This window comes from Zingiber officinale, chromosome 6A (genome assembly GCF_018446385.1).
Source record: "Zingiber officinale cultivar Zhangliang chromosome 6A, Zo_v1.1, whole genome shotgun sequence".
In the NCBI taxonomy this organism is placed as follows: Eukaryota; Viridiplantae; Streptophyta; class Magnoliopsida; order Zingiberales; family Zingiberaceae; genus Zingiber; species Zingiber officinale.
Window position 1 is genome coordinate 105,676,921 of NC_055997.1, and position 25,477 is coordinate 105,702,397.

Here is a 25,477-nt window from a genome sequence, read left to right on the forward strand (position 1 = left end):
AGCTTAGACTCCCCCACTATATTTGGGGTAGGAGGATAGGTGTACTCCGACAACATCCTGTCCACTCGGCCACTCAGGAGTAGTGATGATAGAATGCACAGTTGTCATAGCCTTACCCACTCGACCTCACCATCGCGTGTGAAGTGGTTGACTAGCGTCAGGGGTGACCATGTCATTTGCATCATATGTATGGATTGCATTTATTGCTTATGATTGCTGCATTTTGGATGTTGCATTTTGATGGTTGCATGATTGACACACATACAGGAGACATGAGGTATTTGGTCTGACGACCCTTGTATTCGGATAGGAGGTCCTGGTGAGTACAACTTCTTCTGTTGTTCAGTTTTGCATTTACTGTTATCATTCAGAAGACTGTACTACATGATTGTTGCTGATAGCTATATCTTTCTATGTATGTCTGCTCGATACCCGTTGAGTTCTTGAACTCATTCTGTTGATTATATTCCTATTTCAGGTTTAAGCCGTCAGGAGATTCCAGTTGCTAGTCCCCATTCTGTGTCGTGATGGTTTTCTATTTTTGGTCTTTTGTTTCTTATTATGTGATATACATACTTGTGATGTGTGTTGCTGGCACTTGTAAATCTTATATCAAGATTTTTGGTATGTTGCCCATGTTTTCCGCTGCGATGATTTTTTGTTGTGGGTTGTGTTTTCCTCACTGTAGTGGAATAGGTTTAATATATATATATATATATATATATATATATATATATATATATATATATATATATATATATATATAATTGCGTTGAATGTTTATTTAAATTATTGTTTATGTTTTGACCATGTTGACTGAGGATTGAGAGGCCCTGAGGGCTGTGTATTTATGTATTCAGATTGTCACCGGTACATGGTAGATGCTGCCTTATTTTTCTCTAGCAGGGACTCCTCTGGGGCGTGACAATTTATTTGGTATCAGAGCCAAGTTTTGCGAGTTAACCTGCTGAGATGTTACTGGCGTTGACAAAGAGGAGACTTGGATACCCTTGCGTATGTGCCCAGGAAAACGGACCCCCACGTGGGACTGAAGGACGACGATGACAAAATCGGTGGTACTTAAGCTCTGCGCACACTCAGAGAAGCACATAGAATATTAAAGACCAGAAACCAAGAAAAAGTCCCCGGCGCAGATCCTCTGATGCTCAAGTCAGGTACTTTTCCCCAGAAGAACAGTGTATGAAGGAAAAGACTTATAGAAGACAAGTGCGAATGCACGCGCCCCTGCTCAAGGGAGAGGACTTTTCTTTTTATATGACCATGCGTACCTCTGGAGTCTGACCGATGTCAGAGAATGTCGGGTGTCAGGGGTATGTCGGGTGATGGAGGACGCGTGATACCCTCCTATGGACTGAAAGAAGGTTCCATTCGTAGATGACAACAGATCATTGGAATATTCCCTGACATATAGTAGTTATTCTCTGACAGGCGGTTACTATTCCCTGACATTGTTGTCGCCTAGTGTCTTCTGTCCTGCCCGGGTTTAGCTACGGGCAGCTTGGGATGGCTGTTAGGATGTGGCGCCTAGCTCCAATCTTGATGAGGGAGACAAGCTGCGACTAGGGTCCCCTCTTTACGCTTGGAGTACTGGAAGGTCAGGCGGGAGCTGTCTTACTGAAAGTACCAAGCCTGTCTATGCAGATCGGGTTGAGGGAATCAGGCCAATAGAGGAAGGTCAAGCCTTACTCCAGATTACATCTTATGTCTCTGATTTGAGAACCTGATCTGTAAGCACCCGATCAGGAATTATGCGGCTGATGATGTTAGGCGGTCCAACTTCTTCTTTTCTTAATTGTTGACTACCACGTTCTTTTGACTTTTGATTGTCATGTCCCCTTGACTTTTAACTGTCATACCCTCTTAATTTTCGACTGTCTAATTCTACCATATTCCACCTGTATACATCATATCATTTCCTATTAGAATTATTAGCCCCACAGTAGGATAATACAGGCAAATAAATTATAAATTTTAGGGACATTTTACTTTGACATAATAACCCTATGAAAAGATAAAACCCTAATAAAATATTTTATACAGGCTGAAAATTAATTTCAAAATCACCAAACACTCCTACAATATTAACTGCACCGCACATATCTTCCAAACAGAGCTATTGAACATATAATTTACTCACCATCACTCCAATGGATAAGCCTGCTCCTCCTCCATTGGTCCATATTAGATTTCTCAAATCAACTAATAAAAAATTCTCCACAAGACAGAATAAATATTTAAATTATTTAAATACAAAGGAATAATAATAACCATGACATAAAGCCCCAAAATCCAAGCCAACCACCCATCATCAATCAGGAGCCAATAAAAAGAACAGGCGAAGCTTCGGAAGCCAGCAGCCATGGCGGCGTCCACGATCGCCTCCGCTTTCTTCTCTTCGCCATCTCCCCGAACCTCCAACCGGAGACCTTGCTTGAAGATCCTGGCCATGGCGCCCAAGAAGAAGGCAACGCTTTCAATTCCGTCGCTCCTCCTCTGCCCTGTTTCCGGCCCTTAGCTATTAACGTACCTACGTCCGCCTGACGGTGATCTGTCGTCGCAGGTGAACCGGTTAGACGAGAAGTGGAAGAAGGAGTGGTACGGCGCGGGGCTGTTCGTGGAGGCCAGCGAGGAGGTGCCGGTGGACGTGTTCAAGAAGCTGGAGACGAAGAAGGTGCTGTCCGGCGTCGAGAAGGCCGGACTCCTCTCCAAGGCGGAGGACCTCGGTCTCACCCTCTCCTCCATCGAGCGCCTCGGTTTCCTGTCCAAGGCCGAGGAACTCGGGCTGCTCAGCCTCCTTGAACGCACCGCCGGCTCCTCCCCTTCCGCCCTCGCCTCCGTCTCTCTCCCCCTCTTCGTCGCCGCCGTCGTCGCCATCGTCATCATTCCGGACGACTCCGCCGTGCTCGTGGCCGTGCAGGCCTTCATCGCCGCTGCCCTGGGCGTCGGAGCCGCCGGCCTCTTCGTCGGCTCTCTTTTCCTCGGCGGGCTGCAGGAATCGGATTGAGTGAAAATTTGTTTTCCTACAACAAAAAAAAAAAAAAAAAATTAACAAAATGTTAGCAGTTAATTCAAGGCCTTATCTAGTGGATTGGATTAGCTCTATGACTATGCCTGACATTATCAAACACCTGTGCAACAGTACAACGATACCTATATTTTTTGCATTAAGCTCCATTTGTTTTCCGGAATAATATTCTCTAAAAAATATTTTTTCCTTCTACAGTATTTAATGTGATATAAAAACATGATGCACACAAGACATGTATAATTTTAGATGGTTCAAAAATGCCTCGCAATTATAAAAATGCCTATTGGAATCATCAAAAAGCATCCCTTCTATTGGAATCATTTCCCGCCCCATTCTACTGGTCTCCCTTTTAAAAATTACACAGTTGCCTACTATAAATATTATATCATTTATAATAACTATAATTTCGTAGTTACTATAACATAAATGTTACATGAACAGATTAAATATGTATTGTAACAACTATAGTTTCATAACTGTTATAACATAAATATGTACTTGAACATGGTTGAATTTGAATTGTAGCAACTATACTCCCACCACATTATCAATCAATTAGATGTATTATAACAACTATGAAATCGTAACTACTATAAATATTGTAACATTTAAAATAGTTATGTCATAACTATTATAATATGAGTGTTTAGATGAATAAGTTAAATTAGGATTATAATGACACGAAATTGTAATTGTTATAAAGAGAGTGTGTATGAGAATATGATTGAATTTACATTGTAATAATTATAAAATCATACATGCTATAATGTAAATATTTTTATCAAATTAGATAGGCATTGTAGTAATTAAAAAATCATAACTGTTACAATATATATATATATAAATATATATAAATAAAATTATAGATGTTATTCATGTGATGTTAAATATATCAAATCCGTTTGATTATATTTATTTCCTAATACTACAATCTAAATATTATTGAATATGTTAAATCTATTTGATACTGTATTTATTTCGTAGATATTCTAACATAAATATTGTTGAATATTGTATTTAATGTTTATGGTAGTTACTGAGGATGACTCATTTTACGTAGTTCGGATCTTCTGTCCCTATTTTCCTCTGTCCTTGTGTTTCATTATCGATCGGACGGATCAGATTAAATCTCAAGACATCATTACATATCACGAGAATACTGTATATATTTTAAAAATGTCATGATGCCTTGAGATTTAATTTGATTCGTCCGATCGACAATGGAACACAGGGACATAGAGAAATAGGAACAGAGGATCCGAACTACATTTTACGTGGAGAGTTGCACCTTTTAATTTTTGCCCAAATTAAAATGTTAATTCCAATCAGAGTTTTAATGTGTTATATTAAATGATGATGACATTTTTTTTTTTGAAAAAAAAACAGACATATATTCTTCATTGCACATTTGCTATTTCACACCTCGAATAATGTGCATTGTTAGATTTTCACTCAAATTCAATCAGCGCCAAATAATTAGTGAAGAATCCGTCAGTGACTCATTGATGGTACTTTTAAAATTTGAAGGGTATTTTAAAAATATTAGTTAGTTTTTAGGGCGAAGTAGATTTTTCCATAGCGGTTGGAGACGTGGTGTGCACGCTTAATAGTATTGTAAATGGTTGTTAAGCAAATCACGCAGACGCAGGCAAACGACCAATGGCATCGGCCACCAGATTCGTACCGCTTCTTCTGAGCTCGCGAATTGATTAAGCGCTTGCTTCTCTCTCATTTGGATGATTACTATGTCGTTTCCCACATGCAGTGATCAATCGGCCGGCAATATGAGCAAGAAATAGCGATCTTCGAATTTGGGATTTCTGTAATTGGGGGAGGAGGCCTAGAGGTTCGCATAAGAAATTGAACATTTGGAGTGTTTTGGAGAGATTAATCTAGGGTTCTTCGAGGAGGAAGGCGGCGGAGGAGGAGATGAAGATGGTGCTTGGAAGCCCTGGGACCCGGAGCGGGCTTTTTCTGAGGACTGGCCAGCTTGCCTTCGCCGGGGTTTCAATCGCCGTCATGCTCTCTGCCTTCGGGTTTGCCAATTACACCGCTTTCTGGTATTGATTCTGAGATTTTCTGTATGCTTGTTTCTTTTCTGGAGCTGCGATGTTCTGAATCTTTTGATCGTTTGGGTGAATCCAAATTGTGAGGGTGATAGTAAAGCTCGTATCTTTGGTGTGTTTTGGGCAACACATGTCCGAATCCTAATCGGTGAAGTTTTGAAGGTTATTAGGAAAATAGTGTTTACTGATGTCAGCCGAGATAATTGACTTCGGAATGTCTAGATAGATTGGAGGGGCATGGTGATTTATTTTCCTTACTAAATTCAGTTAATGGATTACGAGAATTCTAGTGTTTTCAAAGGATTCATTTATATAAACTCTCAGAGGAGAGTTTAATAATCAACAATGTTTGTGTCTATAAATGGCCATCACAAGACTTCTTGAATAATCCATCCTATATCATTACTTGTTAAATCTTAACAATTGGAGTCCTAATTTTTAATAAGTAAATGAATTTCAGCCTCCATCAGTTTGATATCTTAAACAACCTTTTGATTGGAAGATGTGGATTAATTACACCGACGACCATTTTTTCTTGTTAATGTGCATTTGCAATCTATTTGTATTCAATCTCATGATAATTATGTTTTCTTTGTGGCATAAATTTTCTTAAGCATTTATTGATGCAACAACAAAATTGAATTGAAACTCACTCAGAGTTTTTACTGAAATTGGCAAGGAATAGGGGTTCATTATCTCACATAAACAATTTTCACATATTGAAAACTCGAAGAGGAAACGTTTCTCACAATTGAAAAATTCTTTCCATGAAAGAGGATATCCCCTTTTTAGAAAATGAAAGTGATTATTTCTCCAAGAGACGGAGTCTAAGAAATCCAGTTCCTTTTAAATAGTAAAATTTAATAAACCATAGTCATGCCACCATCTTCTTAGCTATAGTAGTGAAAAACAAGTGCAGATTACATTGATCTAAATTGTCTGAACAATCCATCTGAACAGAGTCATGCCACCAGAAAAACAAGCTGCACAAGTCATCCTGCCTGGTTATGCTAATTCTGGCAGTCAGAAGTGTAAACATCCAAGCTCAAAATGAATGAATACCATGGTGGATGCACTTCTTGTTAGAATTGAAGGGCAGTACAACTAGTGCTCTGGTGAGAATGATCCCTCCGAATGCATATAGTCATTCTTAAGCTACTCAAAGAGCATTGCATGATTGGATCTCCTAGGTTGACTTTTTCAGAGCCTGTTAGTAAATAGATTGAACAAATAATATTAATTGCTATGTTGTCCACGTTGGTCACCTATCATAGAGTGAAAAAGAAAATTCTTTAGAACTTACATAAAATTATCCTTTGGTTCATCAAAGGTTTCCCACTAATAAGTTTTTCTCATCGTTCATATGTATATTTAAAGAAAGCCATGAACTTTCTATCTGATAAAATAAGATGTCCACAATTGTAGCAACATTGTTCTTTCTATTAACGTTTATATCATGGTATACTCTGTTAGACTGTTCATTGTTCTATTTATAAAATAGTGTGCTTTAGATTCAATTTTGGTAGGAACAATATGTTACTGCAACTTATTTTTAAAAGAATCAATTAGATTATAGGGTGATCTTGCTCGTAACTTTAAGACTGTTGGTTTTGCATCCAGTTACTTGGTTGCTTCTATGGGACTGCAAGCTCTGTGGAGTTTGGGCCTAGCATGCCTTGACATATATGCTATAAAGGTCAAAAGAGATCTACATAACCATTTGCTAGTGAGCTTGTTCGTAGTTGGTGACTGGGTAAGTATGTCTTAGTTATTTTATATTTGACTATGTTTGATTTTCTTTTTAGATGTTAAGGTCATGGCTAGTTAACATGAATCTTGTTGCCAGCTGGGAAGCTATTAAATTAGTCATCCCTATGTTATATCATTTCAACTACATTAATCGTGTATTTCTCTTCTTTTGGTAATATGTTACTGAACTTTAAATGTTACATGTAATAAATGTGTACTTAATGCCTCTTTAAGAATAAATCACTGATCTATACTCACACTTTTCTGTTGTTTAAATGTGATTCAAGCATAAATAATATGGATACCTTACATGAAAGTATGGGATGCTACGATTGCCAAGATGCATATTGAAAGAAATTTTCTATTTCGACGAAGTTGGAGAGGGAAGGTGTGTGTGTGTGATAAGGTGTGTCAATGGTGGTAGACTGGTAGTATCAAATCAGTGTTCCAGTTTTGAGAAAATCCAATTCGGGAGGATAGAAGTACAGTTAAAATGATCATAACTATCAGCTTTGATAGATGAAATTTCTAACAGTCGACTCAGCCATAAACCATGTGAAGGCAACATAGCTATTCTGGCTTCATTTTTCAAGATGCAATTGTTCAGTTTCCAACGAATTTAACTAAAGCATCTATTTATTTATTTATGGTTCCATGATGCATAAGTGAAAAAGATGTGTTTAGGTTCATTGAGACAAGATAGGCAGTTTGTTGTCTGATTGCATTATTTTAGACAACCCATGGTGCACATAGGAAGATATAAACAGTAGATGAGTCGAGGTCATTTGGTTGTAAGCTGTAACTGTGCAAGGGATTCTGGGTTGGATAAAGGAAACTCTTTCTATTCCATCAGTTATCAGCATGAGCCATACCATAAATCTGTATTTCAAGGAGGCAAGGGAATGCAATAAGTTCTTGAAGCAAGAGACAGAAAGGCTACTGCAACATATATCTTGGGGGATATGGTATATTGTAGATGCTTGGACCAAGATACCCTTGACGATTGCAACATGTTTGAAATGATTCTTTGAACAGGAAATTATGGTAGCATGGAAATGATTTAGCCACAAAAGTAGCATCCTCTGTGTAGGAGATTGGGAAGGAAAATGGATCTTAAATTCTAAAATAAAATATTTGTGGATAAAAAATAAATACAGGCATCACTCTAAGTTGGACTTTGGTTGATCCATTTGTGCATGTCTAGAAAGAATTTTGATGTTGAGGCATAGTTTAGTATAAAATTTATAGGAAAATGACTCCTGCCTTATGGTTGGGCTTAATTTTAATGTCTTGACAATATGGATTAAGATAGGTATGTTTTTTTTTTTTATTGATATGTGCATCAAATATTCAATACTTAGTGCACATGGCGATTATGGAGATTGTGTGCTCGAAGGTTAAAGGCTTGGACCTAGTGGAGCTTATAGACTCAATGATATTGAGTTGTAACACGGCAATTGTGAAGATCATGTGCTCAAGGCTTTTGCTTGGGTTGGGTTGTTGCACCGAAGTTGAAGGTGGAGTTTAATGCACTTGAGTTGGAAGCTCAAATCGAGGTGTCGCTCGGATTGAGTTGTTGGGAGGAGTTTGTGGACTCAAGGAGCTAAAGACCTAAAGATGTGATAGCCGTGAGTGTTTATGAAATTTTAATCTTGGGCTTCTCTTGAGCATGTAACATTATTAAAACAATATTGTGATTGCCCAGATAGTAGGTGAGCTACCAAGGGTTTGATGGTTGTGAAGCCTTTGATTGTGGGACGCACTTCCAAGTCATCTTTTGTTGACTGGCAATTTGCTTTCTCCTTAACTTTCATTTATATTACTTATGGTGAAGTGAGGTTAATTGTAAGGGAAATCCCTGTTAGGGTACAAGCTTGTAACAACTTGGGAAATCCCAAAGGTTAGGTCAACATGTTATCTTTTTTTGTAAAAATTTATCTCATTACCTTTTGTGAAGAGATGGTTCAGTGGAATTGGATCTCCAACCATGTCACATCTTCATTTAAGTGCCACATTTAGCACTTGCATATATGCTTAACACATCCAATTAATCACATACAAGCACTTGCACTACTAATGTGTGGATTGTTTTTTGTATTTATATGAGAAATTGACAATTTGGGTGTATTGTCTATTCAACCCTTTAGTCGGGCCATTGTAAAGCCTACAAAATCAAGTTTAATTTTCAACTGATAACAAGGACAATTTTGTCATGTTGAGATGAAACATCAGTGAGGCATCATGGAAACACAAAACAATCAGGCACATCCGGACGTGTATGAATTTTTAGCCAAGGATGGATAATGTTCTTATAGTTGTTTGACTTTATTTAAGCGTATACCTCCATTGGGCATACCGTATGTCGTCTAGGACTTCAAATAAACTATGCTCTTTTCCCCTAACAGTACATCAGTGCAATGTCAATTATATGACTTTATTTTGAATTTGTCTCACTATCTTAACTGTTGGTTGCAAAATGAAATATAGTTTGATTTTAGCATCTTCTTAAACTGCTGACAGCTTGTTAGTATCATTCTACTTAAAATAGGTCGAGCATTAGTCAATATAATGGAAATAAAATTAACTGGTTTTCCCTATCTAGATGTACTTCCTTTGAATATATTTTTTCAATGGCGTCAACTCTCGTCTATGAGGAGGGAAAGCCTCGTCATTAGTTTAGCTATTCTGGAGAGAGTTGTCCATCTCTCACAATTAAGGTGGAAGGAAAAGAATATGAAAGGAAATAAGTAAATAGTGATATTTCAGGTGTTGTGGCAACTAATATTCATGTGGTATAATGCAGGTAACAGGAACTCTGTCCCTGGCAGCAGCATGCTCCTCAGCAGGTGTGACTGTTTTGTTTGTGAGGGACACGGACTTCTGCAAATCATTTCCTCAGCTTTCATGTGGTAAATTACAAGTCTCTACCGCTATGGCCTTTATCACATGGATGTTTGTCTCAGCATCTGCTCTAGTCATGTCGTGGATCCTGACATCTAGCTAGCTGATTATAAATGTTATTTTTATTTTTATTTTTTGGGGTTTTCCCTGTGCCTGGGTTGTTGAAATTTCATCTTCTGTTCTGGTCTAGTCATGATTTGGATTCTAACATCTGGCTGATTATACATGTACACTGTTCTTTGTTCTTTGTTCTTTTTTTTGTTTTTGTTTTTGAAATACCACTTTGTAAAGATAACAGATAGAATTTGTTATGAGTGCCACCTTAATTTGTGATAGTGAAACAGTTTTGGGTTAACACTCCACTGTATTGCCTTCAATGTGCCCGCTCAGCCTGGGAATTTATTTGGATTGTACAGAAATCCTGATTCTATCTTGTCTCTTTGGAGCAAAGATAAGATTGAGAATCGAGAAAATGATGAAAAACAGAAAAAAGGCATCCATTTGAACTCTCTTCATCTGTTCATCTCATTGGGTGTTTCGAATGTTTCTAAGTGCTGGCCAACCAACAGCAGCTATGGTATGCCCCCAGCTTATGGTAAAACAACAAGACGTCTATGCAGTCTTTGAAGTATTCATATTTCGTTCTCAGCTACACTATGGTATACTGCAGAATATTTTCCTAGTGACATAGTTGATGATAAAATTATGTTAAATTGTTGGACTATTCATTACGAGTACTTTTGAATTTATTTTGATGATCGATAAATTTTTTTTCTGAATTTATTTTGATGATCGATAAAAAAAACTTTTATTTATTTTGATGATCGATAAATAAAAATTTTATAAAGTTGGATTGATCATTCCTAGAATTAATCGGCCCAAAGAACTGAATACTTGATGCTAAATAAAAAAATTAATTATAATATGTACTTCTGAATTTATTTGGGTGATCGATAAATTTTTTTTATGAAATTAGATTGATCAATTTTAAAATTAATCGACCAAAAAAATTAAATATATGATGCTAACTAAAAAAGAAAAAATTATAGCGAGTCAAATTACCCACAATCTGCATCAACAGCTCAAGTGTTAACGCTGTCCAAGTTGAATAGCTAACAAAATAAAGAAAAGTCGAATCCGTATGGAACAATTTAGGAAGCATGAATTCTGAAAACATTTGCAATTTAAATAAAAAATGGGAAAAGTATCCCTAACTCCTTTCTATTTTCTATCAAGTAGTATTTTACCTCTCCTCTTATTTTAAAAATAATATTTAACCTCCAAAGTCAAATATAAAAAATAAATTAAAAAATAATTATGTCCTTATCTTATTGATATTTTTTTGGATAATCTTAAGAGGAAAATAATCATACTAAATTTATTGATAATTTACAACCACTTCTATTTCCTTATTGATATTATAAACTAATTCTATTCAATGTCCTAATTAATATTTTCAATGACTACGGATTTACTAATTAAAATCAATAAATTTTATATAACCTCCAAAAATATATCTAAAGATTAATACTTAATTAAATAAATTAAATAAAATTAAGTAGTTTAAAATGTATAATTTAGTCGCCACGGCTGCGTAATCTTCGAATACAATGTATAATAATTATTTTCTTAAGTTCCTCCTAAAGTTAAAATTTTAGATCTGTTTCTATCCATGATCACATAAGGTTCCATGACAATAGGTGAAAGTATAATTTCTTTTCTTATGCGAAGATAAATTTTCTTCGTCTTCTTCAAATTCTTTTACTTTCTCATACATGCACGCAAACCTCACGTGCCAATCCTCAGCTGACAAACTTTACTTTACAGGATATCGAGAGCGGACACACCGACATTAATCACATATCCGAGCAAGTGACAAAATGCATCATCACTGAATACTTCTATATATATATATATTTTTGTCTTTATATATATATTTTTCTCTCTATATACATCATCAATTAAACTAATCAATAAATAAAGAGCCGACCCCGAAGACATGTAATTATTTTCCATATCTATTCAATTTATTTTTTTTCTCCAAAATACAATTATATCTTTTATAATTTTTTTCACATTTGATTATGGTGATTGGTGAGGAGTTAAGTATTATTTTTTAAATAAGGGGGACAAAATGCTTCTTAATAGAAAATAGAAAGGGTTAAAGATATTTTTCTCTAAAACAAAATGAAGAAGCATGAGGTCAATTGTAGTCAAGGAAAATACAACATGAAACAATTTCATCATGTCACCACCTAAAAGGTCCGGCGGGATGGATGATACATTACCTTTGATTGATAGATTATGATAGAGTCCGTCTGTTTAATAGATAAGATCCATCAAAATGGATCAATTCATATAATAGATCATTCTCTGGTCCATAAATTCCGGACGATCCGTCCTCCTGAAAGGCGTCGTTGGCTCCCATGCTCGTAGGATCGTCGTAGGATCCAACGCTCATGGGATCGACTCAGGTGATCTGCGCATCAATCCACGAGAATGCATCTTAATCCATATCCTCGCTTGAAAAGTGCATCAACGTAGCTAGTGGACATCCCGTCTATTATGTGAAGGCCAATAAAACAATCAATTGCCAAAATTCAAGAGTTTCTTAATCTTACATCCCCTTTCTATTCCCATCCCTAGAGCCTAAAAATTTATTCCAGTCTCTCTTTCAAAGCACGTGTCTCCCTCTGGGGGATAAAAGTTTGGTCATTTGTTTAAATCGTTTCTTCGTTCCATTTTACCGATGTATCTTGAATCCCAAAAGTGGTAGGCCTTCTGCCTCTGCCCTAATTCGCTTTTATGGTAGTAAAAGACGGACGAGCTAGCCACACCGCAAGAAAACAAAGAAAGACTCTTTTTGAGTCTCTTGTATATTGAGGAACTACGGTCCAAGTAAACTTGAGGTAAAACATTCACCAAGGCCTCCGAGAAAACTGTCCGCACAAAGGATTTGTGAAGATAACAAATAGTGAACCACCCAGTGAGCCCACAAACATCCCTGCCAGGTTAGATTTCCAGACTCTTCAGACATCCCCATAATAAAAATACACAAACACAATACAACGTCCTGAAAGTATACAATGCCTAGATAAAGTATCACGGGCTTGCAAGCTAAAACTTAACCGAAATTTTGTGTTGGCCATTAATTTGTTTCACTGGAAATGTGAAAAATGACCTATGAGAACTTATCATATCACAAGAAAGAAGAACTATCTTTAGTACTCCTTCGAAAGCTTAAATTGGTTCAGTGGATAAGCAACCAACAAGTAATAAGGCCACAACATCCAGCACATTTTAGAGTAATCTAGCCATTAGTACCAAGTACACAAAAACACAAATAAAAGATAAATAGCCAAGCCAATCAGAGACGAGTGATGACAGCTTTGACCTCATCAGGTGTGTATAGATGGTAAGTAGGAGCAACCTTTGCAATGTCGACATTATTAGGGGTCACCTGTTCATGCAAATTACTAGCTTAGCAATGGGAAAAATGTAATACTCAGACGAATATGTAACACAAAATAGAAAACCTAGAATTTGATCCTTAAGCCTTAGTTTATAATGCATTGTTTATTCACATTTAAAAGATCATCTATGTCCAACCAATTGACCAAGTTATAATCCATACATAAGGGAGCTTCAATGCACCATTACGGATCTAGGTTTGACGACACAGATATTTTAGTTATATAAAGCAACTAGATACAGAAGAACCACAAGAAGGATACCTTTTCCTCCATGACTTGTTTCAGGATTGAAAGAGCTATAGTTTCAGCTTCCTGAAGGGTTAGGTCCTGCATAAACAAGGCTCTCATGAAATTATTGTCATCCCCACTATCCAGATGTCACACAACTCGTGAGGTCAAAGCATGCACAAACTTGATGCATTACTTCGCCACTTATGCTTGCAAATAGAAAGTAACTATGGATCTAAATGACCACATGCTGCTGCCGAAGCATCTTTGTCTCACATCAGCTCCTTTTATCTAAAATTGGCTCACCTTGTTGTATTGTTCTTGAAGAGAACTATCAGCTCCTTCAGATCCTGACCCTATTGCTTTCGCATTGCATTGCCAGAATGTGCCAGATGGATCAGTATAGTACCTTCAATTTATAGCATGTGAACAAAACCTTACAATTCAGGACTACATAACAATATATGAGATGCTTCAGATTTTACCAGATAACTTTTGACATTAGTAAATATCAAGCAGAAACCTTAATGTACAGAAAGATGAGTTCCAATAATACCCATGCATTAGAACATTTGTCATTTACTCTCTGAAGAATATTTTGGGCCATGGAAAGATCATCTTAACAGTAGTAACAATCCCACAAGACAACAAAGTCAGATCCCTTCTAGGCATGATTGTCATGAGAATTTTATGTTTTTTGGTACTTTGGCCACTTTAGGCCATTGAGGAAATAAAATATTATCTTACAAGAAACAACATTACCATTACGAAATAGTTAAATAAAACTCATGAAAAGTTTTTGTTGCTATATTTCCATAATGGTATATGTGAACTATAAAAGCAAACACCGTTAGTAACAAAATAAATCTACAAACATTACATGCCAATCAACATCAGTAATCAGTTGCTGCACTAAACATTAAAAAGTAACAAGTACTTACAAGCTAGGTCCATTCTCATCATAACCAGCAATCAGAAGAGATACTCCAAATGGTCGTGACTGCACCAATACTAATTAGTAGTAACCTTCATAATTCATATGACAATTCGAAAGTTTGAGGTGCAAGTATAAATATGTGGCAGATGTGCTTGAATAAGTTTGCTAAATCATCAATAATTAATCCTAGACAGAACATCTCCAATAATATTCAGTAATTAACCATGGATATATATATATATATATACTGCTTATGACTCATCACAGTTTATAATCCTACAAAGAAAGACAATGCATGATTTAAATTATTCTTAGCAGAATCTTTGATGTGGATGTAAAATCAAAACCAAAGAGACAGATCTTAGCAATAGCATTAAAATTTAATATTAATTTGAAGAGATTCCAGAGTATTCATTATACGAGAATCATAATTGGAATTTCACTCAAATAGTGAGTCAACATGGCTATGCTACTTGCGAAACTTTCCATCGTGTTAAACAAATAAGAGAAGGTAAAAAAATGTTTCCTTTTGAAATTTATTCTTGGGAGATTTTCAAAAAGAATCTACAGTGGTAACCACGAATTCTACAAAGAGAAGATACACAAATTATGTCCCCCCTATAATTAATCTATAGTGCTAACCATAGATTCTTCATCTCCTTCACCAAATTGAAGAGCCAGATCACATAGTGCTTGGGTAGCTGACTCAACAGTCATTGCTTCACCATATGAAAACCTGTGATTCTGGTAGACAAATTGATTTAATCAATTAAAAAAAAACAGAATACCAGCTGTCTTACCAAAGACCTACAGAATTCATAGACATGATAAAAGTTTCAATATGACCAAAGCTGTAGAACAGAACCTGAGTTTCAACACGACCATGTTCTACAAGAGTTCGTGCATCAGCTATCAATCCACTCATTGCACAGCCTATGTGCTCGTCAATCTCCATAATCTTTTCCACACTGCTGGGTTCCTGTAAAAGTAAAATGACTAGAATACTAAGAAGCCATGAAAATGATCATGTCAAAAATCAACAAAATGGACTAAGCACTATGTAGCTATTAGGACTTTTTAAAGACAGATCAACTGATGTAGAGAGTGATGCTTCAATAAATCCTGATGAATTTCAACCTTTTTCAAAACATAAGCTCTTTGTAGCACATCAAGTTGAAAAGTATTTCAAGGAAATATGGTATAGTATGATATCGACACACTGCTACAAGTTTAACAACCTATAGAAGAACTTGCAAAATTATAATTAATCACTGGCCAATTGATGCAGAAAGAGGTAGTGAATGAATTATCATTTGACTAAGAAACATGGTTATAACACAACTACAGTTGGGCATACATGACTTTAAATGATAATTTTTTCTGGAATATTATTGAATTTTATTAGAGATTGCAGTTTTAAAATCTGTTCTTTGTTGATTAGCATGGGTGAAACACATCACTCAAGCCATGAACAAGTATACATAATAGGTCTGAGTCTAAGACACAAGACATGTCTTCATCTTCTTCCACACACGTCTTCCTGTCTTTGGCTCCTCTCACTATCTTTCATCTGCATGAGTGGCGGGTATCACAAGCGAAGCGAACTCACAGGCACCAAGGCGCAAGAGGCAACTGATAGGTTATGAATGTTGTATTGGCGACGAAGTCTTCTTCCATAATCACAAAGGTCATCCAAGTCCAACAATCTGCTAAAATACTAGGATTTTGATTCACCTAACTTTTACTTCATCATGTTCCATAAGCTAAGTGTAGACATGAGAAGAACTACCCTGGATAAGGAGCCTTTGATCTTCTTCTTCTTTCTCCCTGCTAATCCTGATTGACCACCAGCACCATGTGATAGCATTTCAACACAACAATAGCAAGGCATCATTTCTGTCAAAGCCAAACCCTTGGCTTAGAATGATACTTTAAACCTTGTTAGAGATTATCAGGTTATCAATGGAATTGCTAATCAAACATGCCAATCTCCATCCACTACATTCTTAGGAAACACATTTCTTTAAATGACATTCATTGTGGATGTTTTCTTCCACAAACCAACTACCCCCTTAGGCCTTCCGCTACTTCTCCTTGCATCGTCATTTTTTTGTTTAATGATTCAGTGATATATGTGGTGTCTTGACATGTAAATGTGCACACCACAACAAATGTTTTACACCAATTCATTCTCTTGGTATTTTAACGATGCACTTTTTCATTATTTCACATTATTCTTGATCCTAATGGTCAAAAGAGAGATTCTTCAAATTATGAGATCAATCTAGTTCAACCTAAAAATTTAACTGTGTATTATATTCAAAGTATTATGAATGAGAACCAAAACTATCGAGAGAAAAAGGTAATTTTTTTTTTTAAAAAAATCAAGCTTTAGTTTCCATTACATAAATAATACAAACAGTAAAAAAAGTTCAATTTCAATGTCTAGTTATTATTTTATTTATTCATACTGATCCTCCAGTTAACTTTCCCAAATCTCTCTCCCCTTTATCCTATCCCATCTCATCCTCTTCCATCAAATTCACTCATAACAGGATGCCAGTCACCAATTGAAGGATGTCTCCACAAAATGTTTTCAGATCATTATTTTATTTTATTTTTTTTCAACAAGGTTTAAAGTTTTATTGCAAACCAAGGGGAAAATGTTTAAAATTGTAAGCCAAGGTTTTATTAATCTCCGATAAGGAACTGAAGGGATTAAATAATCGGATGAGATCCTTGTTTTATTTGATCTCTTCAGTTGAGGTGTGAGCCACTATCTCAGACAAGGACCTCATCCACTTAGCTAACTGAATTCCAAACCTAAAGAATTGCTATCCTCCTAACAGTTATACATAAAGATGAAAAATATAATCAAAAAGGGATATCCAAAAATTTTAATGTAAATAACAGATTTACAGGTACGATGCTGCATACAGAGGCTCTGATCTAGCTCATAGTATAAACAACGCGGACTCATTTCTAAGTTAAAATTGTGATACTTGCTTCACTGTTGGTTATGTTGCAAACTTCAGCAACAAAATCGAACTTGCACTCAGCCATACTAATAATCTACAATAGAAAGAAAATAAAAGAATGTTTTAATCAGCAAACCAGTAAGGGTGAGGTCACACGCTTCTCTACAGCAAGCACAACGCCTTCCTTCGTCCTCAATCCAATGGCCGTAGAGCCCAACTGTCACCAGAATAAAACCAATTCATCACAGATCTAGCACCTGTCATCCGAGTACCTTCCGGCTCCAAGATCACAAAATGAATAAAAGGGGAAAACAGTAGAATAAACTAGTAACGAAAGCACCAACCTTGATGGCCTCGATGGCGTACTCGACCTGGAACAACCTCCCCTCCGGGGAGAAAGTGTTGACGCCACGATCGTACTCGGTCCTAAGATCATAAACACCCACAAAACCCAAGGAAGAAATTAAGCTCGATCTATGAGAAACATTTACGGTAGAACAATATATAGAGAGAGAGAGAGGATATCAACCTGGTGAGGAACATTTCGAGCGATTTGAGGGGGGATCTGGGGATGCGGGAGCCGGCGGCGATGAAAGTCGAGACTTTGGAAGGGTTCTCAGAAGAGGAGGGTTCGCCCGCTACGAAAGTATTACAGAGCGCTCGTCTTGCTGTCCAAGGCAGAGTAGCATCGTGGGCACGTTTTCCGCACGTGAGGATGCCTCGACCAATCCGGTTTTGTCAACCGGTCGGCCAAAAGTTGAGGTGCGTCCGCACCGAGTCGGACCGTCTGGGTCTGTCTGACGGAGGGTCGCGCCGCGTTCCAGCAGCCACTTGCCAGAGCCACTAGGTTTTCTTAGTCTGCACGCTGCCGTTGATCTCCTCCCAGTGGCAAGAAATCATGAACCACGTGAGCTCCCTCGGCACTGCGATCTACCACTACTTCCCCTGTGCTCACGGCGAAGGCCTGCGCCGCCTCCAGCCATTTCCCGCAGCCCGCTACAGCCTCCCCGCCGATCGCTGGAGCTTCTCCTCCCCGCCGAGCGCCATGGTATCCTCCGAGTTGAAGGCGGCGCACGATCAGGGTCCCTCGAAGGAGGCTAAGCTGTGGGGCGGGCGATTCGAGGACAGCGTCACTGACGCCGTTGAGCGCTTCAGCGAGTCCGTCTCCTTCGACAAGGTTCTCTACAAGCAGGACATAATGGGCAGCCGAGCCCACGCTCAGATGCTCGCGCACCAGGTTCGTGTTTTTCATTTTTTTTTTAGCGTCCTTATTGACACTTCTTGAATACGAGACTTCGGTGAAATTGCCTTCCTTTTTATCTACCAGAATTCATCCCTTTTCACGTCGAGATTCGCATAGTGCTGATGTGTTGTTTTTTCTCCTTAATTTCATTTGAGTTAGGAGAAGTAGAATAGTGTTTGAAAAACTCTGGTTTGGTTATGAAATGTGATTGTTTCACATGTTTTCATTGTTCTTCTTCACTTGCTGATGATAAATGCACTTTTTTTGGCCTTGTTTTACACATACATGTCCTCCTTGTGGATTGAAGATCTGTTACCAGATAAATGAAAGTACAGCGAGATGCAGGAAAAATTCACATGGCATTTTTTCTAGACATCTATAGACACATGAAACTGTTTTATTTTCTTCTTTTTTTGTTACAGAAATCATCCTGTATAATTGATGAAGTTTGAATAATGCTAGTGATATAGCCTTGCATTGTGCGTAAGATTCATGATGTAGCAGACCCAAACATTTGGCACAAACAAACCAGCATGATAATAATAGATGAAGTTTAAGTTAAGTTTTACTTCATGTGGTTTGTGGAGATCTTTATGATCGATGTAACTCCAATAAATTATAGTTTAAAGACATCTAAGCCTTGTGCTGAACATCTAATGGACATTTATTCAGAGTTTATTGATTAAGAACACTGGAAACATTCGAAGAAATATATTCTAGAGAGAGACAAATCTAGAGTTCATGAAATTTGCATTTTTAGGGTACAAATTATATATGACAATCAATCATTTTAAGTACACACTAAGTTCTTACATCCTTAATTCTACTAACTAATATTTGTTCAGGATTGTTGATTGATAGTGGAATATTACTATGGTAATTAGGTTGCATAGTGTTTCTTAAAAAAAAAAAATAATCCAGAATTAGTTTCTGTTAGACTATTTCTCCTACAAAGCAATGCTTTAAATAATCAAAGTCATGCAGGGTCTAATCACTGATAGTGATAGAGATAGCATTTTACGCGGTCTTGATGAGCTTGAAAGAAGCATTGAAGAGGGGGAGTTCATTTGGAGAAAGGATAGGGAAGATGTGCATATGAATATTGAGGCTGCACTGACAGACATGATTGGAGAGCCTGCAAAAAAGCTCCATACCGCAAGAAGTCGTAACGATCAAGTTGTCACAGATCTTCGTTTATGGTGTAGGATAGCCATAAGTAAAATTGTGGTAGCAATTAAAGAACTGCAGGTATGTTCATATAATTCTTATATTACTTTTTTTTATTATTCTATTCTTTTTGAGTTTGCTGATGTTTGATCATAATATTTTATTTGGCAACACAAGAACCATAATTTGCCATTTCCCAAATCTTGTTGTTTTTTTCCTATCCCTGGTCATTTGTTCTCATGCCATCATCATCATCATCAACCCCTTGCTTTGCTTGTTCTGATGCCATGATTATGATAACTATAGCTTTCACTGTTGGTAAACTTGTGTTGATGTGAATTCATACTTAACTTTAAAATTCGTAGTTTTCCTTGTTCTCATGATTATTATAATTATAGCCTTCAGTTTTGATAATCTTGTGTGAACATGAATGTATACTTCAGAAAATTACTTCTCATGAAATTGTAAATGGTTAACTTTTACTATGTCTTTAAGGAAGTTGGTAGAGTGAAACAGGATTTTTAAATATAATAGAATAGTTTCATACTTTTCTAGAGGTCTGAAACAGGATAAACCAAAAAAGGGGATTAATCCAATAAATAAATATTGTACAATCCAATGTCTTCGTGGATTTTGTTGGAAAATGTGGTTGTTTAACTCACACTAAAAAAGGGCATGGATCTAGCTGAATCAGTATCTTTGGACTATGGTTTCTCCTTAAAATGCTAAATACTAATCTAAAGGACCTAGAAAGAAAGAAAGCATTTTCTTGACAATTTGACTTTCTAATGTCCTTTTTCTACTTGTTGATGCCTATGTTCACCTTGTTAAATCAAACCAGCTATTGAAGGCATAGTTGAAGCATTTGCTAATGATCTTGTAGACTATCTTCATTTTTTTTTAATATATATCCATATAATAAGTGACAAGTATATAAGCACATATACACATGCAAATAAGGCCCAATAGTTTAGATGTGTGCGCACCTATGGCCAACACCACCATGCAACACAACAATGTATGAAACAGATGAACAAGTTTTATTACTAGTTTCACTGTTTCTTGTCACACAGATCCCACCAATATGATACAACCGATATTTAAACTTTTGAAATTTCTGATATCGATACCTTGTCTTATTTAGAATATTAGGTTAGGCTAGTTTCTGGGTAAAATTCATACTTTCCATTTTCTTTGATTTTTTTAAAGGAAATGCATTTCTGAAATTGTGTTTGATTGTAATTTTACAATAAGATAAGAATAATAAAAATAAGAGTATATGATTTTTTTTACCATTTCTAGCAAAAATCAATTGCCCTTTGTGTATATATATAAATAATTTTATTTGGATCTCAACTTTACTTATCTTATAAAATTGCTATCAGCCACATTCGAAAACTTCTTGAAATTTGTGAAATTTCTTCCAAAACAAAACACCCTAAGACTTGTTAAACATGCCAGATTTGGCTATCCTTTTGAATTGGACATAAGAGTGCTCCTTAGAAAAATCCATTACCATTAGTGTCAGTTGAAGAATGCAGTTACATTAAGTGCGGACAATTGTTTTGATAGTCCATTTTGCAGTCTCAGACTGCTTTTGTACCTTATGTGTGTTGTTCTATGGAAGATGACTAAATGCTTTCTGTTTCAGGTTGCTTTAATCAAATTAGGATTGAAAAATGAAGGATTAATAGTTCCTGGTTATACTCACCTGCAGAGGGCACAACCTGTCTTACTGCAACATCTACTGTTGTCATATGTTGAACAGGTAAACTTTCATTTGTAATAAAGAATAGAAGTGCATAAAAGTTATATGGTGAAGGAATGTAAATGGAATAACCAAATATATTGGGAAATGCTTGAATGTTGTCAGTCAACTGCAGCTAGTAGTCATTAAAACCAAATGAAGATTGTGTAGGTCTTTTCACTAATGTAAACATGATAGCACCAGCCAGTGTGTATGTCAACTATCAGTGGACAACAATTGTTTTCTTTGACAGTTGCAACAGTAGTCATGTGATCAACCTGCTAGATTTGGCAGTAAACTTACATAACTAAATGTTGTCAACCTGCTACAGATGGGAAATTCTTGATCCAAGATTAGCTCTCTGGATGCAGTTTCACTTCTTCAATGAGGATAATGCTAAAACTAAAATTTTGTTGCCTACTTTTGAATTGTGATAATCCAATCCTCTGATTGAGTTGTAAGTTCAGATTTTTTTTACTTCTCTCTTTTTATAAATGTTTAACTGTGATGATACACAAAGCACAAATGTTAGACGCTCACCTAATAGAAGGTAAATAATATGGTATGGACTGATCTCAAGACAGTTATCACAAGAGACTGCACATGAAGAGGGTATTAGATGAAGAGTCATCAAAGCAACTAGCGTAACTGACTTGAAACTGAATTGTTACAACTGTAGTTTTCTCATTCACTCCATCATCCATGTTCTAGATCTGTAAATATATTCATGAGTGCAATACTCGAATCAATCAATCAATTAGCCATCTTCCATAACTGGTGTCCTTGTTTCCTCTTTTTCATCTTCATGCTAGTGATATATTTGTTCTCTCATATCAGCAAATGCTAGGAGATTTAAAGTTGCCTCTATCTGCTAACTCCACCTGTGCCTTCTAGGATTTTGATCCTGGTTAATAGCAAGTGGATTTCCAAAAGATGATCTTAGATTTAAATTTGGACAAAGGGCTAATACATGATCATCCCTACATTTAACTTCTCGCAAGAAGCACAAGGGAAGAAGATTTAAGGTTTATTTAGAGGAATTATGTGACTACCAACTACTTACTGTTGAGATGAACTGTCAAATGTATCATATATATGATCCATTTCTTTCAGTCAAGATATGCTTGGTTATAATTTTGCCGATTCTGGTTTTCTTGATAAGTTAGAAACTGTGATCTAAAATTAGATTGAATCCCTTTTGATTGAAGATTCAACTCAATTTTTTGAGTCACCACATAACCATATGAACATGAGTGATCTGTTGTAGCTTGAACGCGATGTTAGTCGGCTAGTTGATTGCAAGGATCGGTTGAACTTTTGTCCCTTGGGAGCTTGTGCTCTAGCTGGTACTGGCCTGCCTATTGACCGATTTCTTACTTCAGATGCTTTGGGATTTACTGCTCCAATGAGAAACAGGTATGTTAACTTTGAAGTTTTGCTATTTACCACATATTTCATTTCAGCCACTCTTAGCAACTATCTAAAAATATATCGAAAGTACTTACTCTTGCAATGTTCAATGTTTTCTCTCTCTCTCCATTTCTCAATATATAGATTCAAATGTTACCATCATTATCTTTCATTCATCTTTTGTGCATGATTTAGGATGAGATTTCATGAGAATTGGTATCACTTGTTAATCTGTTTCTTTCAAAATTCTCCTCTCTAGTTTGGTGTCTCTTATGATATTTCTCTCATAAAATAATTGAAAGTTTAATAGTCCAACATTTCACCTCTCTTAAGCTAGATGATTGGAACCCTAATCTGTGTGCCTATAAGCTAGTTGATGGCACGCTAACTTTCCTTTTGTGTGCCTATTGGTTGCCACATCAAAAAGATATATTGGTTTTTTATTTCTTCTATCTCTCAAGTATACAATCTCCTCTTTGACATCCTCATTCGTCAGAGTAATAGGCTTTAACTCATTTTCCCTCACTTTATTAACTCCCTAACTCAATATTCGATGCTGGGTGGTTAAGCTTCTCAACAACTACACTAGTATAGTCTTCATCTTCAATATCATAAAGTTTCTTTGTTATTTAATTTAATTTTTATTTGTAAGATTTTTTTTCTTGCTTATAATAAATTGGATGTAATTTTTACTTGTATTGCAATGCAATGGATACGGTTAGAATTATGTTAAAAATTTATATTGCTTTCATGATACATTGAATGTGTGCGGTCGTACATTGGTTAGTTATAGGGCATTGAAATTGAGTCTCATATCATCTAGTGTGTTAGCCTTGATTATTTGGGAGTCATTATTTCAACATTAAAACTAAATCATTAATAATATTAAAATCAGCTAAGTCATTTTTTCATCACATTGTCCCTCTATCCCTTTAGAAATTAGAAGTATAATATCATATTTTACCTCTCAAATTCTAATACTTCCCCTCATGCCAAGTCATAGAGAAATTCCATTAATAAAAGAAATAAATTTAGAAGAGATTTAACAAAGATGATGAGAGATAATGGCTATGCAACAATTTATTAACTTGTTAAAAGTAAAAAGGTAAAGCAATTTAGCAACTTTATAGCGTGATATTCTGGACTAAATCTGATGATTGATAACTACATAAATGAAATGTCACACTGAGCTTAGCTAATTTATTCCACTGTCCTTTCTCTTGATTCCAACTATGATTTGGATAATATTTGTTCTTGACCTAACAATCTCTTTATATAGCATTGATGCAGTATCCGATCGTGATTTTGTCTTGGAGTTTTTGTCAGCCAACTCAATACTAGCTGTTCATCTCTCTCGGCTTGGTGAAGAATGGGTTTTGTGGGCATCGGAGGAGTTTGGTTTTCTAACACCGAGTGATTCTGTATCTACTGGAAGCAGCATCATGCCACAAAAGAAAAATCCAGATCCAATGGAATTAGTCCGTGGAAAATCTGCGAGAGTTGTAGGAGATCTTATGAGCCTTCTAGTGTTGTGCAAAGGGCTTCCGCAAGCATACAACCGTGATCTACAAGTACGTGCTTCTCGATAGACAATGTTTAGTTGCTATTTTCTTTGAGATCTAGGTTGCCTTCGTGTGGGTTGTTACATTTATTGCTCATGTATGATGGCAACTACTTTTTCTTCTGAAACAGGAAGACAAAGAACCACTCTTTGACAGCGTTAAAACTGTACTAGGAATGCTGGAAGTAACAACTGAATTTGCCCACAACATCACATTAAATGGTGAGAGAATACAAAAGGCTTTACCAGCAGGGCATCTTGATGCTACAACCCTTGCTGATTATCTTGTCAAAAAGGTAAATTCAATTTGTTTTCCCTTGTTTTTTTTTGATAATTGAAGGATTATCAAAAAAAATTATTTGCTTCCTATAGTTTAAAAACAACATCCAACGTACACCAAGAGTTTTCAAATCCCATTAATTTCATCCTTTATGATTGATCTTACACTGATACAAGTTGACTTACTGCTATTTGGGATAAATTGATACTTGTTAAACTATTTTTTTTTGTTTTTTGGGGAGGGCAAGTAAAAGTTTTATGATTCCTCTCTTAAAACATGTGTTGCATGGTTCAACAGGGGATGCCTTTCAGGACTTCTCACGAGATAGTTGGCAAGTGTGTCGCATTATGTGTCACAAGAAACTGTCAGCTTTGCGAACTCCCTCTTGATCAGCTAAAGGGAGTCAATCCTATCTTTGAAGAAGATGTTTATGATTTTCTCGGAGTTGAGAATTCAGTTAAGAAATTCTCTTCCTATGGATCAACAGGTTCCAAATGCGTTGCCGAACAAGTCAGTTTTTGGATCTCAAAGCTTCAAATTGGCCCGACCGAAACCTAGTAAACTCGCAGAGATCATTGTGAAATTCGCAAACAATAAATACTTCACTGGATCTTATTCAGTGTAATGAATTTTGGATGAACAAAATCAGGTTTGTTTTCGTAGTCTCACGTTGAAGTTATATCTATTT

At 36.3% G+C, this 25,477-nt stretch overlaps 4 protein-coding genes across 5 annotated transcripts; 3 read left to right on the top strand and 1 right to left on the bottom strand.

The window, feature by feature from the left end:
* Nucleotides 1–2,282: 2,282 nt before the first annotated feature.
* Nucleotides 2,283–3,209, top strand: LOC121994278. The gene is made up of 2 exons (XM_042548370.1): nucleotides 2,283–2,485; nucleotides 2,582–3,209. The coding sequence occupies exons 1-2, from the start codon at nucleotides 2,381–2,383 to the stop codon at nucleotides 3,023–3,025; spliced, it is 549 nt and encodes a 182-aa protein (XP_042404304.1). The 5' UTR covers nucleotides 2,283–2,380; the 3' UTR covers nucleotides 3,026–3,209.
* Nucleotides 3,210–4,691: 1,482 nt separating this feature from the next.
* LOC121997250 (CASP-like protein 5B3) lies at nucleotides 4,692–10,127 on the top strand. 2 transcript variants are annotated; one of them, XM_042551574.1, is made up of 4 exons: nucleotides 4,699–4,729; nucleotides 4,815–5,109; nucleotides 6,736–6,868; nucleotides 9,668–10,127. In XM_042551574.1, the coding sequence occupies exons 2-4, from the start codon at nucleotides 4,979–4,981 to the stop codon at nucleotides 9,866–9,868; spliced, it is 465 nt and encodes a 154-aa protein (XP_042407508.1). In that variant the 5' UTR covers nucleotides 4,699–4,729; nucleotides 4,815–4,978; the 3' UTR covers nucleotides 9,869–10,127. The 2 variants fall into 2 exon arrangements, with proteins under 2 accessions (XP_042407507.1, XP_042407508.1); XM_042551573.1 differs by having other exon boundaries at nucleotides 4,692–5,109.
* A 2,835-nt stretch (nucleotides 10,128–12,962) lies between these two features.
* LOC121997254 (proteasome subunit alpha type-5) lies at nucleotides 12,963–18,075 on the bottom strand. The gene is made up of 9 exons (XM_042551577.1): nucleotides 17,911–18,075; nucleotides 17,726–17,807; nucleotides 17,518–17,598; nucleotides 15,269–15,382; nucleotides 15,046–15,147; nucleotides 14,408–14,466; nucleotides 13,773–13,875; nucleotides 13,500–13,565; nucleotides 12,963–13,225 (listed from the first exon to the last, which is right to left on the bottom strand). The coding sequence occupies exons 1-9, from the start codon at nucleotides 17,922–17,924 to the stop codon at nucleotides 13,133–13,135; spliced, it is 714 nt and encodes a 237-aa protein (XP_042407511.1). The 5' UTR covers nucleotides 17,925–18,075; the 3' UTR covers nucleotides 12,963–13,132.
* Nucleotides 18,076–18,201: 126 nt separating this feature from the next.
* Nucleotides 18,202–25,454, top strand: LOC121997252 (argininosuccinate lyase, chloroplastic-like). Its single transcript, XM_042551575.1, has 7 exons — nucleotides 18,202–18,618; nucleotides 19,609–19,872; nucleotides 21,443–21,559; nucleotides 22,806–22,954; nucleotides 24,228–24,519; nucleotides 24,641–24,805; nucleotides 25,087–25,454. Exons 1-7 carry the CDS (start codon nucleotides 18,280–18,282, stop codon nucleotides 25,345–25,347), a joined length of 1,587 nt encoding a protein of 528 aa, XP_042407509.1. The 5' UTR covers nucleotides 18,202–18,279; the 3' UTR covers nucleotides 25,348–25,454.
* The last annotated feature ends 23 nt before the right edge of the window (nucleotides 25,455–25,477 follow it).